This window comes from Salvelinus fontinalis, chromosome 29 (assembly GCF_029448725.1).
Source record: "Salvelinus fontinalis isolate EN_2023a chromosome 29, ASM2944872v1, whole genome shotgun sequence".
Classification (NCBI taxonomy): Eukaryota; Metazoa; Chordata; class Actinopteri; order Salmoniformes; family Salmonidae; genus Salvelinus; species Salvelinus fontinalis.
The window spans coordinates 30636991-30655739 of record NC_074693.1 but is presented as its reverse complement, the minus strand read 5'-3'; the positions used below and the strand labels follow the sequence as shown (position 1 = coordinate 30655739).

The 18749-nt window shown below is 42.7% G+C and overlaps 1 protein-coding gene across 2 annotated transcripts in view; it reads right to left on the bottom strand.

Annotated features, from left to right (window-relative positions):
* Nucleotides 1-17097, bottom strand: part of LOC129827822 (glutamine--fructose-6-phosphate aminotransferase [isomerizing] 2-like) — a 35360-nt gene extending 18263 nt beyond the window's left edge. For both annotated transcript variants that reach the window (XM_055889025.1, XM_055889026.1), the window contains exons 1-7: nt 16979-17097; nt 14546-14653; nt 13017-13121; nt 12208-12333; nt 10198-10256; nt 4565-4699; nt 183-244 (exon numbers count right to left, since the gene is read on the bottom strand). In XM_055889025.1, the coding sequence (XP_055745000.1) occupies nt 183-244; nt 4565-4699; nt 10198-10256; nt 12208-12333; nt 13017-13121; nt 14546-14653; nt 16979-16985 (602 nt within the window). In that variant the 5' untranslated portion in view covers nt 16986-17097. The remainder of the gene's footprint in view (nt 1-182; nt 245-4564; nt 4700-10197; nt 10257-12207; nt 12334-13016; nt 13122-14545; nt 14654-16978) is intronic.
* Between the last annotated feature and the right edge of the window lie 1652 nt (nt 17098-18749).

The window sequence follows — 18749 nt, the reverse complement described above, 5'->3', positions numbered from 1 at the left end:
GACACAATCTGAAGACCAATATATGGCTATAATATAATCAGGTTTTATTGCTTTATTGTGGCAATAGACGATGAGTCAATGCCAATGGGTCTTGATAATTTTTTTGATCATGTTTCCATAGTGTGGAGGACTCACAGACAAGACGGAGAGAGGCGTGTGAGGAAGTGGACATGGATACTGACCTGGTGGCTACAGCCTCTCCGGGGAAATAATGGCTTTTGAACACCAGGGCGAAGGCCCCCTCCTAAAACAGGATGACAAAGAGGAGAGAATATGTTAGTGTTCATGATGATGAAGATGATGACGAAGAGGAAAAGAAGGATGAAGATGAGAAGGAATTGTAAAAATGCTAAATACACGGGAGGAAAATGTAGACATCAGTTTCAGTCGAACAGACAAACAGTGAACTTTAAAAGCAACATTGAAATTCCCTGTCTCTTTTTGGATAGACTTCTTAACCTGTATTCCCCCTCGTGGGGGGTAGTAGTGGGGATGTGAGAGAGGGATGAGGGGGATGTTTAGGGAAGCTAAGGGGAATTATTGCATAAAACCAGTGGGGGGGAAGATAGAGGGGGGAGGAAAGGAAGGAGGGGAAGAGGGAGATGGGGGAGAGGAGGGGAAGGAGAAGGAGAAGGAGATGGAGAAGAGGGGAGAGGAAGGGAAGGAAAGGGAGGAGAGGGGAGAGGAAGGGAAGGAGATGGGAAAAGGAGATGGAGGAGAGAGTGGAGAGGAGGGGAAGGAGAGGGAGAAGGAGGAGAGAGTGGAGAGGAGGGAATGAGGAGGAAGAGAGGGGAGAGGGGAGAGGAGGGGGGAGTGAGTGGAGAGGACGGGGAAGAGGGGAGAGATTGAGAAGAGGGAGGAAGGAGGGGAAGATGGAGATGGGGGAGAGGAGGGGAAGGAGAAGGAGATGGAGAAGAGAGGGGAGAGGAATGGACGGAAAGAGAGAAGGAGGAGAGAGGGGAGAGGAGGGGAAGGAGAGGGAGAAGGAGGAGAGAGGGGAGAGGAGGGGAAGGAGAGGGAGAAGGAGGAGAGAGGGGATAGGAGGGAAGGAGGGGGAGAAGGAGATGGATGTGAGAGGAAGGGAAGGAGAGGGAGATGGAATAGAGAGGAGGGAAAGGAGGAGAAGGAGAGAGGAGAGGGGAGAGGGGAGAGGAGGGGGGGTGAGTGGAAAGGACGGGGAAGAGGTGAGAGATTGAGAAGAGGGAGGAAGGAGGGGAAGATGGAGATGCGGGAGAGGAGGGGAAGGAGAATGAGATGGAGAAGAGAGGGGAGAGGAGAGGAAGGGAAGGAAAGGGAGGAGAGGGGAGAGGAAGGGAAGGAGATAGGAAAAGGAGATGGAGGAGAGAGTAGAGAGGAGGGGAAGGAGAGGGAGAAGGAGGAGAGAGGGGAGAGGAAGGGAAGGAGAGGGAGATAGAATAAAGAGGAGGGGAAGGAGGAGGAGGAAGGGGGAGAGGGGAGAGGAGGGGGGAGTGAGTGGCGAGGACGGGGAAGAGGGGAGAGATTGAGAAGTGGGAGGGAGGAGGGTGGAGAGAGAAGGAAGAGGGAGAGGAGAAGAAAGAGAGGGGAGGCAGTGGTCTTTAGACTGTTAAGGGTTGGCTCTGGTCTGGTTTCTATTAGTCCAAACACTGTGAAGCTGTAAGATACTCTTGATGCTCTGTGATCTTCTCAGAGCTTTTACAGAGAGCCAGGGAGAGGGGAGATGGGCCTGGGTTGAGCTAGGGAGAGGGGAGATGGGCCTGGGTTGAGCTAGGGAGAGGGGTGGTGGGCCTGGGATGACCCAGGGAGAAGGGTGGTGGGCCTGGGATGAGCCAGGGAGAGGGGAGATGGGGCTGGGATGAGCCAGGGAGAGAGGAGGTGGACCTGGGATGAGCCAGGGAGAGGGGAGATGGGGCTGGGATGAGCCAGGGAGAGGGGAGATGGGGCTGGGATGAGCCAGGGAGAGGGGAGGTGGGGCTGGGTTGAGCCAGGGAGAGGGGAGATGGGCCTGGGTTGAGCCAGGGAGAGGGGAGATGGGCCTGGGTTGAGCCAGGGAGAGGGGAGATTGGGCTGGGATGAGCCAGGGAGAGGGGAGGTGGGGCTGCGTTGAGCCAGGGAGAGGGGAGATGGGCCTGGGTTGAGCCAGGGAGAGGGGAGATGGGCCTGGGTTGAGCCAGGGAGAGGGGAGGTGGGGCTGGGTTGAGCCAGGGAGAGGGGAGATGGGGTTGAGATGGGATGGTCTCCAATAAGACAAAACGCAACAACATTAAACACAAAAGAGTGTGTTAAGAACTGAGTGAGAGAGAGAGAAAATGACAGAAAATGACTGGACAATCTAGTAAGTGAAAAAGTGATTAAGTAAGTTAGTCTGTCTCGCTCCTGGTCCCCAGATACAGATGTGATGTCACTAAAGATGTTGTTAGGGCGGTTGCCATGATGACTGTTTTGGCAATGATGTAACACTATTAATGGGACGGAAAGTGAGGTAACGTCATACTGTGCTCAGTGGAGATAGATGGGGGGGGGGGGGGTGGGGGGGGGCAGATTTTAGGCCAGATTGGACTCAATGACCCCCTCTTTGACAAAGAGCTACGGGACAGGGATATGGTATGATGACGTCATCGAGAAGCACTGGGAGATATTGTTGCTCTGTTGTTGTTATAAACATACCCATTTTACAATGCTGTTTAAGAACTGGCATTCATCATAGCGCCAGATGGAATCTGACAGGGTTTTTGTTATATTGTCAAGCAATTCATTTTTGTTTAGTAGCAGTAGCAGTAGTAATAATAATAGTAATAGTAGTAGTGATAGTAGTAGCAGTAGCAGTAGTAATAATAATAGTAATAGTAGTAGTGATAGTAGTAGCAGTAGCAGTAGTAATAATAATAGTAATAGTAGTAGTGATAGTAGTAGTAGTAGCAGTAGTAATAATAATAGTAATAGCAGTAGTGATAGTAGTAGTAGTAGTAGTAGTAGTAGTAGTAGTAATAGTAGTAGTAGTAGTAGTAGTAGTAGTAGTAGTAGTAATAGTAGTAGTAGTAGTAGCAGTAGTAATAGTAGTAGTGATAGTAGTAGCAGTAGTAGTAGTAATAATAGTAGTGATAGTAGTAGTAGTAGTAGTAGCAGTAGTAGTAGTAGTAGTAGTAGTAGTAATAGTAGTAGTAGTAGTAGTAGTAGCAGTAGTAATAGTAGTAGTGATAGTAGTAGTAGTAGTAGCAGTAGTAATAATAGTAGTGATAGTAGTAGTAGTAGTAGTAGTAGTAGCAGTAGTAATAGTAACAGTAGTAGTGATAGTAGTAGTAGTAGTAGTAGTAGTAGCAGTAGTAATAGTAACAGTAGTAGTGATAGTAGTAGTAGTAGTAATAATAGTAATAGTAGAAGTCAATGTAGTAATAGTAGTAGTAGTAATAATAGTAGTAGTAGCAGTAGCAGTGGGAGCAGCAGTAGTAGTAGTAGTAGTATTAGTAGCACCATTGGCAGCAGTAGTTGTAGTAATAATAGTAATATTAGAAGTCAATGTAGTAATAGTAGTAGTTGTAATAATAGTAGTAGTAGCAGCAGCAGCGGGAGCTGTAGTAGTAGTAGTAATAGTAGTGGTAGCACCATTGGCAGCAGTAGTTGTAGTAATAATAGTAGTATTGATAGTAGTAGTAGTAGTAGCAGTAGTAATAGTAATAGTAGTAGTGATAGTAGTAGTAGTAGTAATAATAGTAATAGTAGAAGTCAATGTAGTAATAGTAGTAGTAGTAATAATAGTAGTAGTAGCAGCAGCAGCGGGAGCTGTAGTAGTAGTAGTAATAGTAGTGGTAGCACCATTGGCAGCAGTAGTTGTAGTAATAATAGTAGTATTGATAGTAGTAGTAGTAGTAGCAGTAGTAATAGTAATAGTAGTAGTGATAGTAGTAGTAGTAGTAGTAGTAATAATAGTAATAGTAGAAGTCAATGTAGTAATAGTAGTAGTAGTAATAATAGTAGTAGTAGCAGCAGCAGCGGGAGCTGTAGTAGTAGTAGTAATAGTAGTGGTAGCACCATTGGCAGCAGTAGTTGTAGTAATAATAGTAGTAGTAGTAGCAGCAGCAGCAGCAGCAGCAGCAGCAGTAGTAGTAGTAGTAGTAAAAGTAGTAGTAGTAGTAGTAGTGGTAGCACCATTGGCAGCAGCAGTAGTCGTAGTAGTAGTAGTAGTAGTAGTAGTAGTAGTAGCAGTAGTAGTAGCACCATTGGCAGCAGTAGTTGTAGTAATAATTGTAGTGGTAGAAGTAGTAGTAATAAATGTAGCAGTAGTAGTAGTAGTAGTAGTAATAATTGTAGCAGTAGTAGTAGTAGCAGTAGTAGCAGCAGTAGTAGTAGCAGCAGTAGCAGCAGTAGTAGCAGTAGTAGTAGAGTAGTAGTAGCAGAGTAATAATAGTAATAGTAGTAGTAATAGTAGTAGCAGTAGAATTAACAGTAGTAGCAGCAATAGTAGTAGTCGTAGTAGGGTAGCAGCAATAGTAGTAGTAGTAGAGTAGCAGTAGTAGTAGTAGTACATTACTTAGTACCACCATAGTAATAACATATTAGCACAGTGTTGAGGTGTCCCAGTACTCACCAGCTGTTGAACGACCCTCTCCACCAGAGTAGAGAAGGACAAGTCGTCTCTCTCACGGTTGTCGTAAACATATTTGATCAGTTTAGGGATGACCTCTGTGTCCGTCTCAGACTCAAACTCGTAGCCCTTGGAGTTCTTAAAGAGGGTGGGGATCAGAATGAATGTCACAAGCTTACTGAAGCAGCACTCCCAGATGGACCTTTAGCTAGACTAACAACTCCTCTAGACGAACAACTCCTCTAGACGAACAACTCCTCTAGCAGAACAACTCCTCTAGCAGAACAACTCCTCTAGCAGAACAACTCCTCTAGACTAACAACTCCTCTAGCAGAACAACTCCTCTAGCAGAACAACTCCTCTAGCAGAACAACTCATCTAGCAGAACAACTCCTCTAGCATAATAACTCCTCTAGACTAACAACTCCTCTAGACTAACAACTCCTCTAGACTAACAACTCCTCTAGAATAACAACTCCTCTAGACTAACAACTCCTCTAGACTAACAACTCCTCTAGCAGAACAACTCCTCTAGCAGAACAACTCCTCTAGCAGAACAACTCCTCTAGACTAACAACTCATCTAGAATAACAACTCCTCTAGACTAACAACTCCTCTAGACTAACAACTCCTCTAGCAGAACAACTCCTCTAGCAGAACAACTCCTCTAGACTAACAACTCATCTAGACTAACAACTCCTCTAGCAGAACAACTCCTCTAGCATAACAACTCCTCTAGACTAACAACTCCTCTAGATTAACAACTCCTCTAGACTAACAACTCCTCTAGCAGAACAACTCCTCTAGCATAACAACTCCTCTAGACTAACAACTCCTCTAGACTAACAACTCCTCTAGACTAACAACTCCTCTAGACTAACAACTCCTCTAGACTAACAACTCCTCTAGACTAACAACTCCTCTAAACTAACAACTCCTCTAGACTAACAACTCCTCTAGATTAACAACTCCTCTAGACTAACAACTCCTCTAGACTAACAACTCCTCTAGACTAACAACTCCTCTAGACTAACAACTCCTCTAGACTAACAACTCCTCTAGCATAACAACTCTACTAGACTAACAACTCATCTAGACTAACAACTCATCTAGACTAACAACTCCTCTAGACTAACAACTCCTCTAGACTAACAACTCCTCTAGACTAACAACTCCTCTAGACTAACAACTCCTCTAGACTAACAACTCCTCTAGACTAACAACTCCTCTAGACTAACAACTCCTCTAGCAGAACAACTCCTCTAGACTAACAACTCCTCTAGCAGAACAACTCCTCTAGCATAACAACTCCTCTAGACTAACAACTCCTCTAGACTAACAACTCCTCTAGACTAACAACTCCTCTAGACTAACAACTCCTCTAGACTAACAACTCCTCTAGACTAACAACTCCTCTAAACTAACAACTCCTCTAGACTAACAACTCCTCTAGATTAACAACTCCTCTAGACTAACAACTCCTCTAGACTAACAACTCCTCTAGACTAACAACTCCTCTAGACTAACAACTCCTCTAGACTAACAACTCCTCTAGACTAACAACTCCTCTAGCATAACAACTCTACTAGACTAACAACTCATCTAGACTAACAACTCATCTAGACTAACAACTCCTCTAGACTAACAACTCCTCTAGACTAACAACTCCTCTAGACTAACAACTCATCTAGACTAACAACTCATCTAGACTAACAACTCCTCTAGACTAACAACTCCTCTAGATTAACAACTCCTCTAGATTAACAACTCCTCTAGACTAACAACTCCTCTAGACTAACAACTCCTCTAGACTAACAACTCCTCTAGACTAACAACTCCTCTAGACTAACAACTCCTCTAGACTAACAACTCCTCTAGACTAACAACTCCTCTAGACTAACAACTCCTCTAAACTAACAACTCCTCTAGACTAACAACTCCTCTAGATTAACAACTCCTCTAGACTAACAACTCCTCTAGACTAACAACTCCTCTAGACTAACAACTCCTCTAGACTAACAACTCCTCTAGACTAACAACTCCTCTAGACTAACAACTCCTCTAGACTAACAACTCCTCTAGACTAACAACTCCTCTAAACTAACAACTCCTCTAGACTAACAACTCCTCTAGATTAACAACTCCTCTAGACTAACAACTCCTCTAGACTAACAACTCCTCTAGACTAACAACTCCTCTAGACTAACAACTCCTCTAGACTAACAACTCCTCTAGCATAACAACTCTACTAGACTAACAACTCATCTAGACTAACAACTCATCTAGACTAACAACTCCTCTAGACTAACAACTCCTCTAGACTAACAACTCCTCTAGACTAACAACTCCTCTACACTAACAACTCATCTAGACTAACAACTCCTCTAGACTAACAACTCCTCTAGACTAACAACTCCTCTAGACTAACAACTCCTCTAGCAGAACAACTCCTCTAGACTAACAACTCCTCTAGACTAACAACTCCTCTAGACTAACAACTCCTCTAGCAGAACAACTCCTCTAGACTAACAACTCATCTAGATTAACAACTCCTCTAGCAGAACAACTCCTCTAGACTAACAACTCATCTAGACTAACAACTCCTCTAGACTAACAACTCCTCTAGCAGAACAACTCCTCTAGCATAACAACTCCTCTAGACTAACAACTCCTCTAGATTAACAACTCCTCTAGACTAACAACTCCTCTAGCAGAACAACTCCTCTAGCATAACAACTCCTCTAGACTAACAACTCCTCTAGACTAACAACTCCTCTAGACTAACAACTCCTCTAGACTAACAACTCCTCTAGACTAACAACTCCTCTAGACTAACAACTCCTCTAAACTAACAACTCCTCTAGACTAACAACTCCTCTAGATTAACAACTCCTCTAGACTAACAACTCCTCAAGACTAACAACTCCTCTAGACTAACAACTCCTCTAGACTAACAACTCCTCTAGACTAACAACTCCTCTAGCATAACAACTCTACTAGACTAACAACTCATCTAGACTAACAACTCATCTAGACTAACAACTCCTCTAGACTAACAACTCCTCTAGACTAACAACTCCTCTAGACTAACAACTCCTCTAGACTAACAACTCCTCTAGACTAACAACTCCTCTAGACTAACAACTCCTCTAGACTAACAACTCCTCTAGACTAACAACTCCTCTAGCAGAACAACTCCTCTAGACTAACAACTCCTCTAGATTAACAACTCCTCTAGACTAACAACTCCTCTAGACTAACAACTCCTCTAGCAGAACAACTCCTCTAGCAGAACAACTCCTCTAGACTAACAACTCCTCTAGACTAACAACTCCTCTAGACTAACAACTCCTCTAGACTAACAACTCCTCTAGACTAACAACTCCTCTAGCAGAACAACTCCTCTAGCAGAACAACTCCTCTAGCATAACAACTCCTCTAGACTAACAACTCCTCTAGACTAACAACTCCTCTAGACTAACAACTCCTCTAGACTAACAACTCCTCTAGACTAACAACTCCTCTAGACTAACAACTCCTCTAAACTAACAACTCCTCTAGACTAACAACTCCTCTAGATTAACAACTCCTCTAGACTAACAACTCCTCTAGACTAACAACTCCTCTAGACTAACAACTCCTCTAGACTAACAACTCCTCTAGACTAACAACTCCTCTAGCATAACAACTCTACTAGACTAACAACTCATCTAGACTAACAACTCATCTAGACTAACAACTCCTCTAGACTAACAACTCCTCTAGACTAACAACTCCTCTAGACTAACAACTCCTCTAGACTAACAACTCCTCTAGACTAACAACTCCTCTAGACTAACAACTCCTCTAGACTAACAACTCCTCTAGCAGAACAACTCCTCTAGACTAACAACTCCTCTAGACTAACAACTCCTCTAGCATAACAACTCCTCTAGACTAACAACTCCTCTAGACTAACAACTCCTCTAGACTAACAACTCCTCTAGACTAACAACTCCTCTAGATTAACAACTCCTCTAGACTAACAACTCCTCTAGATTAACAACTCCTCTAGACTAACAACTCCTCTAGATTAACAACTCCTCTAGACTAACAACTCCTCTAGACTAACAACTCCTCTAGATTAACAACTCATCTAGACTAACAACTCATCTAGACTAACAACTCCTCTAGACTAACAACTCTTCTGGACTAACAACTCCTCTGTTGGAAAACCCACCAGTATTGCAGTTCTTGGCCCAAACCATTGCACCTGGCACCGTCTACCATACCCTGCTCAAAGGCATGTAAATCGTTTGTCATAACCATTCACCCTCTGAATGACACACATACATAATACATGTCTCAATTGTCTCAAGGCTTAAAAAGTATTCTTTAACCTGTTTCCTCCCCTTCATCTACACTGATGGAAGTGAATTTAACAAGTGACATCAATAAGGGATCATAGCTTTCACCCAGATTCACTTGGTCAGTCTATGTCATTGAAAGAGATGTTTTGCATACTCAGTGTATTTTAGTATTTATTGAGACTTCACTTGCCACAAGAAACCAGTGAGACAGGACACAGTGACAAAATAAAGTAGTACATACCTTATTGACTTATTGTTATAGCATATCAACTGCTTATGATACATCAATTGCAAGTAATTACTGATAACATTGGTAATAGCTGAGATATGGTCAAATGGGGGAAAAGACCGGAGTAAAGAACATCAGAGTACGTTCTTGAGAAGGGTGTGGTTCACAATTTGGCTTGTCCCTTTGTGGTTTACAGCATGTATAGTACAGTCATGGCTAGGGCAGAAACAGTGCTATTTTCCCAGCAAATTTCACTGGTGTATGTTTATTGTAAGTGTCATTAATAAGGGATCCTAACTTTCACCTGGATTCACCTGGTCAGTCTATATCATGGAAAGAGTTCTTCATGTTTTTTATACTCAGTGTAGTTGCAATGGGATAGGTATGAACATTATATGCCACAATAATAAGGAGTGGCAACTAGTAATACCAGTAGCGGTAGCTATAAGTAACTATTCAGGACAGCCTGCTTGTGTGGCACTTGAAAGAGGAGTGGATTAAAATGGAGGCGGGAGAGAGAGCTAGCCTGCTACAGCTGTAATCGGCAATCAAAATAAATGTTCTATCACAGCGAGCATATTATTTTTGGAGAGCCCAAGTGATGAGTTCGGACATATAAAGTTCATATTGAAAACCATTTCTTCGATACATACTTTCCGATTTTACGAACTCGCTTCCTTATTTAAATCACTTGCGCTGCTCACGCTGTGAAGTCCACAATGTAGAGGGGAGAAGAACAAACGCTGTAGGATTTCTACATAGCCTATGTACGACTTCTGCCTAAAGTAAACATTGCCCATTGCCACTTTGTCAATGCCATTTCAATTCACTTGCATTTGTGTGGAATAGTGCAACAGTCAAAAAGCCCTACACAAAGGGCCCAGGCCTAAGATCGTCAAAGGCAAAGCTTCGCATGACAGAAGGCTTGAAACCCTATAACACTTCTGATCATATCTCAGACCATAACCAAGGGTTTGACCCAAAACAGCCTTGATACTGAAATAGAGTGAAATTACAGAAATAAATACTGGGGAGTGGAGGGGTAGGGTAGGACTTACCAGGTACTTCTTTAACTCTTTGTAGTTGGTGATGATACCATTGTGGATGACAACAAACTCTGGGGAAAAGAGAGAGAGAGAATACATTAATGATACGGTACAAAATATGTGTAATATGATAATGTGTGCCTCAGGAAGGACATGGCTATGGCCAACTGAAGTAGAACCTGTCTATCTGGCCTCTGTCTTCTGTCTGTCTGGCCGTCTGTCTGGCCGTCCTCTGTCTGTCTGCCTGGCCTCTGTCTGTCTGCCTGGCCTCTGTCTGTCTGCCTGGCCTCTGTCTGTCTGCCTGGCCTCTGTCTGTCTGCCTGGCCTCTGTCTGTCTGCCTGGCCTCTGTCTGTCTGCCTGGCCTCTGTCTGTCTGCCTGGCATCTGTCTGTCTGCCTCGCCTGTCTGTTTGCCTGGATTTCTGCATTGATTACTCATAAAATGTGGTATGATCTTTATCTAAGTCGCAATAATAGACAAACACAATCTGACTAAACTAATAACACACAAACAGATTTTTATTGAAGACATTGAGTAATCCTTCTCAGTGCAGGATGGAAAAAGTAAGTGAACCTCCAAAAGCTATTTGGAGTCAGGTGTTTCAATTAAGGAGATGAGATATGAGGTGTGGGTTGCACAGGTGCCCTGCCCTTTAAATAAAGCCACACAAAACCTGGTTACTAACAAATCTGTTCTTCTCCAGAATGATTGGTTAGTGTGTACCATGCCTCGATCCCAAACTTTCAAAGGACCTTAGAAGACGCATTATAGAGATGCACGAAGCTGGAAAAGGTTACATTAGCATTGCTAAAGACCTTGGTGTTCATCAATCCACAGTAAGACAACATGTCTACAAATGGAGAAGATTCATGACTGTTGCTACTCTCCCTAGGAGTGGGTGTCCTGCGAAGATCTCTCAAAGAGTACAAAGGGCCATCCTGAAAGAGGTGAGAAAGTACCCAAGAGTAACAGCAAAGACTTCCAGAAAACTCTACAAACAACAATAGTCTGTGTTGATGTGTCCACTATCAGAAAAACACTGAACAACAATGGTGTTCGTGGAAGGACACCACGAAGGAAACCACTGCTGTCTAAAACAACATTACGGCACGTCTCAACTCTGCCAAAGACCACCTGGATGTTCCACAATGCTTCTGGGAAAATGTGCTGTGAACAGATGAGACAAAAGTTGAACTTTTTTGGGAAAAATGCACAATGCTATGTGTAGGAAAAAGGGCACTGCACACCAACACCAAAAACTCATCCCATTTGTGAAGTATGGTGGAGGGAGCATCATGGTTTGTGGCTGCTTTGCTTCCTCAGGGGCTGGACACCTTGCAATCATTGAGAGAACAATGAATTCAAAAGTGTATCAAGACATTTTACAGGAGAATGTCAGGGCAGCAGTCTATGACCTCAAGCTTAAGAGAGGTTGGGTGATGCAACAATACAATAACACAAAGCACACAAGTAAATCAACTAAAGAATTACTGAAAGGAAGAAAATGTGTGTTTTGGAATGGCCAAGTCAGAGTCCTGACCTTAACCCAATTGAGATGCTGTGGCATGACTTGAAGAGGGCTGTGCAATCAAGACAACCCAGAAATATTGATCAACTGAAACAGATTTGTAGGGAGGAATGGTTCAAAATTCCTCCTCAACGTTGTGCAAGTCTTATAAGCAGCTACAGTAAATGTTTGGTGGAGGTTGTTGCTGCTAAAGGAGGATCTACAAGTTACTAAATTCAAGGGTTCACATACTTTTTCCAGCCTGCATTATGAATGATTACTCAATGTCTTCAATAAAAATGTGAAAAGTACATCTGTTTGTGTGTTATTAGTTTAATCAGATTGTGTTTGTCTATTATTGTGACTTTGATGAAGATCAGACCACATTTTATGAGTAATCAACGCAGAAATCCAGGCAATTCCAAAAGGTTCACAAACGTATTCTTGCAACTGTATGTATGGCATGTGTGCGTATGTGTGTGTGTGTGTGTGCGTATGTGTGTGCAGTGTGTTACCGTTGTTCTTGTCGGAGCGCTGGGGATGGCTGTTGAGGGCACTGGGTTCACCGTGTGTGGCCCAGCGTGTGTGAGCAATGCCAAAGTGTGTGTCCAACTCCACCTCCAGATCCATGCCGTCTTTCTCTGCTCACAAGACACATCAAGATCAGAGCATGTCATTTTACATGTATGGCAATGACTGAACAGTAACATGAAAGGGAGAAACATTGCATCGGTCAATAAAGGTGCATTATAAAGCACTGTGATAAAGGGTGAAGCTGACAGAGGACTACAGAAGTGTAATTCAACCTTTAAGCATTACCTAATGTAGCAGGTGTAAAAGAAAGGCCTGAGACTAGATCCCCTACATACTGGTCTTGACGAGAAGGAAAAAAAACTGTCGGGGGAGGTTCTCTTCAGCACTGTTCAACCAATCCAGTAAATGTGGAGGAGGAGTTAAGAAGGAGTGTCGCCAGAGACAGTATAGTACGTAGGTTTAGAAACTCTGTTGTGTCGCCTTGTTAACGTCGAAAAACGGAAGTCACGTCACACGCTCTCTTTTCATTTCCCCTGAAAACCGGAACATCCGGTTGTTGGGGACTCAGCAGAGGCTACCCTTACCGTAACCCTACACTGTCACCTCTTTCATTAGAGAGGTATTAGTTATGGCAAAGAAGAAGGGAAGTAAACTGGAAGGGTCCTGAGGTAGAAGGACAGAGGAGTTACCAAGAAGAGAGAGAGCTACAGACTATAGAATACTTTATAAACACATAATACTGACGCTGGACAACAGGAATGTGATGGATGCAGGTAGTCATGAGACCTACTGTAGAGCTCTTCATCCAGGGCCTTCACTTTGCCTTTCTTCTTGATGAGAACAATGTTGCTGTTGTCTTCTGTCGTTGTCTTCTTGTTGCCGTCCACAGCGATGCCTGAAACCAGAGAAACAAGGCAAATCTATACCAATATCAACCTTAAACCAATCATCATCAATGCAGGCTATATTAGCTGGCTAATAGGCTGCAGGGCCAGTCAATGAATCAGGTCAACTTTAACTGAGACAATAGTCATGACAATGTGAAAGCTTGTTTGAAAGACTACAAATCCTAATCCATTTAAAACCCTTTAACGTGATTGAATGATCTTCCCTGAAATCATTAGGGGAAGAGTTAAGTTGTTAATTTAGGGCAAAGAGCTGATTACTGTGGAACCCCTGTGAATATTAACCAGCTGATTACTGTGGAACCCCTGTGAATATTAACCAGCTGATTACTGTGGAATCCCTGTGAATGTTAACCAGCTCACATAGAATGACAGGTAATGACTGTGTGTGTGTGTGTAGCATATGGGTTTTACCGGCCATGAAAGGGGCTGTGTTCCAGGATAAACAAACATGGGGGGGTTGGGGGGTTCATGCGTGTCTGTGTACTCTGGAATATGCCATTCGAGGAATGCCAAAGCAATAGTAAATACCAGTGAGGCAGATATCATTGGTGCACGGTGAGGCTTAGAATAGAACTAAAGGCTACAGATTCTCTCCTCACGAGGGCTCTCTACTACTACCTTCTCTGTTATAAGTTCACACTCAGACTTATCTGAGCGTTGCTGACCGATGCCCTGTCCCAAATCAACCCCTAGCTGTAGCTATGAACAGATAGTAGAAGTAATGGTATTAGAGGTATTAGAGCTAGATGGAGTGTCCACACCAGTTTCAGACGGAGCATGTAATCAGATGTCCACACCCCAACTCATCTTACCTGTCCTACCTGTGTGTCAACTTAGCCCTGATTCCTGGACCTAGATCTACAAAGCACTCATCAGGATGATCTATAACTGACAGCAACTGGCAGCTTTCAGCTGCCTTGTAAGTGATTAGATACCATACCTTCAGTATGATCACACAGAGCATGTACAAATACTGTCTAACTCGCCCGAAGCACACAGGGCAGAAATCAGTAGTCCTTAGGGTTTAATGATGTAATAGTGCTTTACCATGAGTTGAGTTGTGCTATAAGCCTTAAACTGTCTGTACAGTTACACAGTAAGGCTGGATACATTAATAGTGTGTGTGTGTGTGTGTGTGTGTGTGTGTGTGTGTGTGTGTGTGTGTGTGTGTGTGTGTGTGTGTGTGTGTGTGTGTGTGTGTGTGTGTGTGTGTGTGTGTGTGTGTGTGTGTGTGTGTGTTCAGGGTGATACCCAAGCCGACAAGGTGACAGATCTGTCGATGTGCCCTTGAACAAGGCACTTAACCCCAATTTGCTTTAGGGGTGCTGTACTACTATGACTGACCGTGTAAAAAAAACACATTTCACTGCAAAAATGTAACTGCAAAAATAAAACATATTTATTTATTTACCTGCTGAATCATAGCCTCTGTACTCCAGCCTCCGCAGTCCCTTCACCAGCGTCTCAAATATCTCCTTTCTGGTGCGAGGCACACAGTAATTCAGGTAGGCAAAGATCCCTACAATGAAGCCAAGTGTGAGAAAGAGAGAGACAGAGAGAGAGAGACCGAGAGAGAGAGAGAGAGAGAGAGAGAGAGAGAGAGAGAGAGAGAGAGAGAGAGAGAGAGAGACCCAGAGACAGCAAGTGATACAGAGGCATAGAGACAGAGACATAGAGACATGAAGATAGAGACAGAGACATAGAGACATGAAGATAGAGACAGAGACATAGAGACATAGAGACAGAGACATACAGACAGAGAGATAGAAACAGAGACAAAAAATAGAGACAGAGATAGAGACATAGCGAGAGACATACGAACATAGATATAGAGATAGAGACATACAGACATAGATATATAGAAAGAAACAGAGACATAGAGAAAGAGACAGAGACATAGAGACAGAGATGTAGAGATAGAGACAGAGACATAAAGATAGAGATAGAGACAGAGGCATAGAGACAGAGACATATAGATATAAAGATAGAGACATAGAGACATAGACATATAGGCAGAGACGTAAATATAGACATATAGACAGAAATATAGAGACAGAGATTGAGACATAAAGATAGAGACATAAAGATAGAGACAGAGACAGAGACATAGAGATAGAGACATAGAGACAGAGATATAGAGATAGAGACATAGAGACAGAGATATAGAGACATAGATATAGAGACATAGCGACAGAGACATAGCGATATAGGGATAGAGACATAAAGAGACAGAGACATAGAGACAAAGATAGAGACATAAAGACAGAGACATAGACAGAGACATAAAGATAGAGACATGGTTACAGATATAGAGACAGACACATAGAGATAGCGAAATAGAGTAATAGAGACATAGATATAGAGACAGAGAGATAGAAACAACGAGACATAAAGATAGAGACAGAGATATAGAGACAGAGACATAGAGAGATAGAGACATAGAGACATAGAGACATAGAGATATAAAGATAGAGACATAGAGACATAAAGATAGAGACATAGAGATAGAGACATAAAGATAGTGATATAGAGACAGAGACATAGATATAGAGACATAGAGATAGTGACATAGAGACAGACAGAGAGATAGAAACAAAGAGACATAGATATAGAGACAGAGAGATAGAGACAAAGAGACATAAAGATAGAGACATAGAGACGTTAAGATAGAGACATAGAGACATAGATATAGAGACAGAGACATAGATATAGAGACATAGAGACATAAAGATAGAGACAGAGACATAGACCGCCGAAAAGAGACAGACAGCCGAAAAAAACTTTTAGGTTCTAGATAGCATCATTTTTTCTAAGAGTTGCTGAGAAAAGTAAACTGGCCGACCTTCTCACCTCGGGGCAAAATAATTACTATTAAACTAAAAGTATTTAATAGTATTTATAAACTTGTTCATTCGAGACCTGAATGGTGATTGGCTGACAGACGTGGTATATCAGACCATATATCACGGGTATGACAAAACATGTATTTTTACTGCTCTAATTACGTTGGTAACCAGTTTATAATAGCAATAAGGCACATCGGGGTTTGTGAAATGTGGCCAATATACCACCGCTAAGGGCTGTGTCCAGGCACTCCGTGTTGCGTCGTGCTTAAGAAAGGCCCTCAGCCGTGGTATATTGGCCATATACCACACCCCCTCATGCATTATTGCTTAAACAATCCTACATTTTCATGATAATACATAGTCATATTTCAGCAGCAGAAATGTGCGTAGGCCTAGAATCCAACGACTCGGGTGATACCTACATCTTTAAGCATAGGCTACGTTTTGTTTTACCAAAACTTGGACATTTGAGGATTTTGCTCCATGGGCTGATAATATCACATCGATGTGTATCATCATAACCTGCTCACAATACAATGCTGAGCTGTCATTGACAGGCCTACCCCAAGGAGGTACATTGACACGTAGCAGCTCAACGTCCCATTCAGGATGCATGGAAGAAGTATGTTATCTATGGCGGGAGGATCAGAGTCCCACCAATATATTGTACTGGGGACCACAGCTGAACTCTATTACATTGAATCGAGGTGTATATTTAGATATAAAAAAATACCTGCACTGACATGTAAATTGCCTACAAGGATGTCACCTCATTCAGCATTCAGTGACGCACATACTCAAACTGTCTGAACGGACTGGTTTAAAAAAGCCTACAATAACAACATACATAATCATTTTGTCAGATTCCAATAATAGTAATAGCCTAGGCTAAACTACCGTCATGTTTTTGCATAATGCGTAATCTGTCTCCTGATTAGACAATCCAGATTGCCAGTTACATGATGCACAGTAAAAGATGTAGCTCTATCTGACCTTACCACACATGGTTCTGATTGTCTTGTCCAAATGGATACTGTTCAAGGCGATGGCCGGTTCGTGGTAGTTTACGCCGTTACTACTGTCAGTAGTTCCCGAATAGAATCCAAATGAAACTGTGTAAAACTTCTCACTCCCAGCATTTATTTAAAGGCAGTTTCCCGAGCGCGGGCTCCACCCCCCGGCCTCGTCTCCAAGGCAACTAGGGTAACCACCCTTTCACTGTAACGTACACCAACTTTATTCTGCAATGTGGACTACTTCCTAGAACTCAAGTTTTACTGTAAACCTGTCCTTACATATTCCAGAGACTTCACATCATACTATAATTGAGACATCATGTGCACTGAACTGAACTAATACTTGACACTTTGCATAATCAAAAAGAGACCAAGGCATTCTTAACAAACTTCCATGGAGGTAAAGCTTCCTGGAAGCACATTTTCTATCATCAGTGATGGTTATGAAGAACCTGGGAATGTAACTAGTGATGAGTTATAAAAGGAATTTTATGTGGAAAGTCTTTAAACATCCTCATCATCTTCCTCTTCCCCCTTATCATCACCATCTTCCTCCTTCCCCTCATCATCATCCTCATCATCAATATTATTAGATGTTCTTGCATATAGGCTGGTCTAGTTCTTGTGGTCGTTTTGTTTGGCGACTCTAGCAGTCTGGACTCACCACCTGGCAGTCAAACCTGGGTTGTACACCTCAAGACCATGCTATTCCACAGAGCTAAAGCCTAGGCTCGGGTCAAGATCACTCATCATGCGAGCATAGTTCACTGAAGCACCTCCGCTCCACTTGCACCCAGAGCTACAGATAGTAAGAGCAACCAGGTCAAGCATGTCAATGTTTCCTGCCAATGGAGTCTATAGTTCAGTCCAGTCTTTATCATACTATTACTGTGAGTGGGGCCGTGATATCGTCCCAATCCCTGTAATTTTACAATCGTGACATAGCAGTTTATAACTTTGTAGGGTTGGCCAAGGGAGGACCTTGAGAGTAATTACTCACAATCATTTAGCAACAAATAAAGGGCGATAGAAGGAAACATCCACCAAGGGATTGCCCACCTTAAATTAATGGCAGTGAACACTGAGGGATTTTAAGGCACGGGTTGATTGTGCACACAGTAACTAAGCTTTATTGCACATATTAAATGTATATGGTTGTATAACATAGGAACTGTAGTGATAAACCTTCTATATAAACTCTTGTTAATGTAACAGTATAGCTTCTGTCCCTCTCCTCGCCCCTACCTGGGCTTGAACCAGGGACCCTCTGCACACATCAACAACTGCCTCCCACGAAGCATCGTTACCCATCGCTCCACAAAAGCCACGGCCCTTGCAGAGCAAGGGGAACAACTACTTCAAGGACTCAGATCGAGTGAAGTCACCGATTGAAACGCTATTAGCGTGCACCCTGCTAACTAGCTAGCCATTTCACATCGGTTACATTAAGGTGATGCAAAGTGATGTTTGTCCACAGTGTTGTTTGATTGACACTTTCTTAAGAGAGAGTAGAGGGTAGAGACAGTCAGAACAGAGAGACAGAGGAGAGAATACACACAAATAAAATGGTTCTGTATAGTGCCAAATTAGGGTTCTTTGGATTGTAACCATAGCGGTGCTATATAGAACCTTTTTTTTAAGGTTAAATAAAGAACCATGCTCATAAGGTTCTAAATGGAACCTGTATGGTGCTATAAAGAACCCTTTCCAAAGATTGTTTGATTACTCAGTACAAGTTGATTCATTCTCAGTA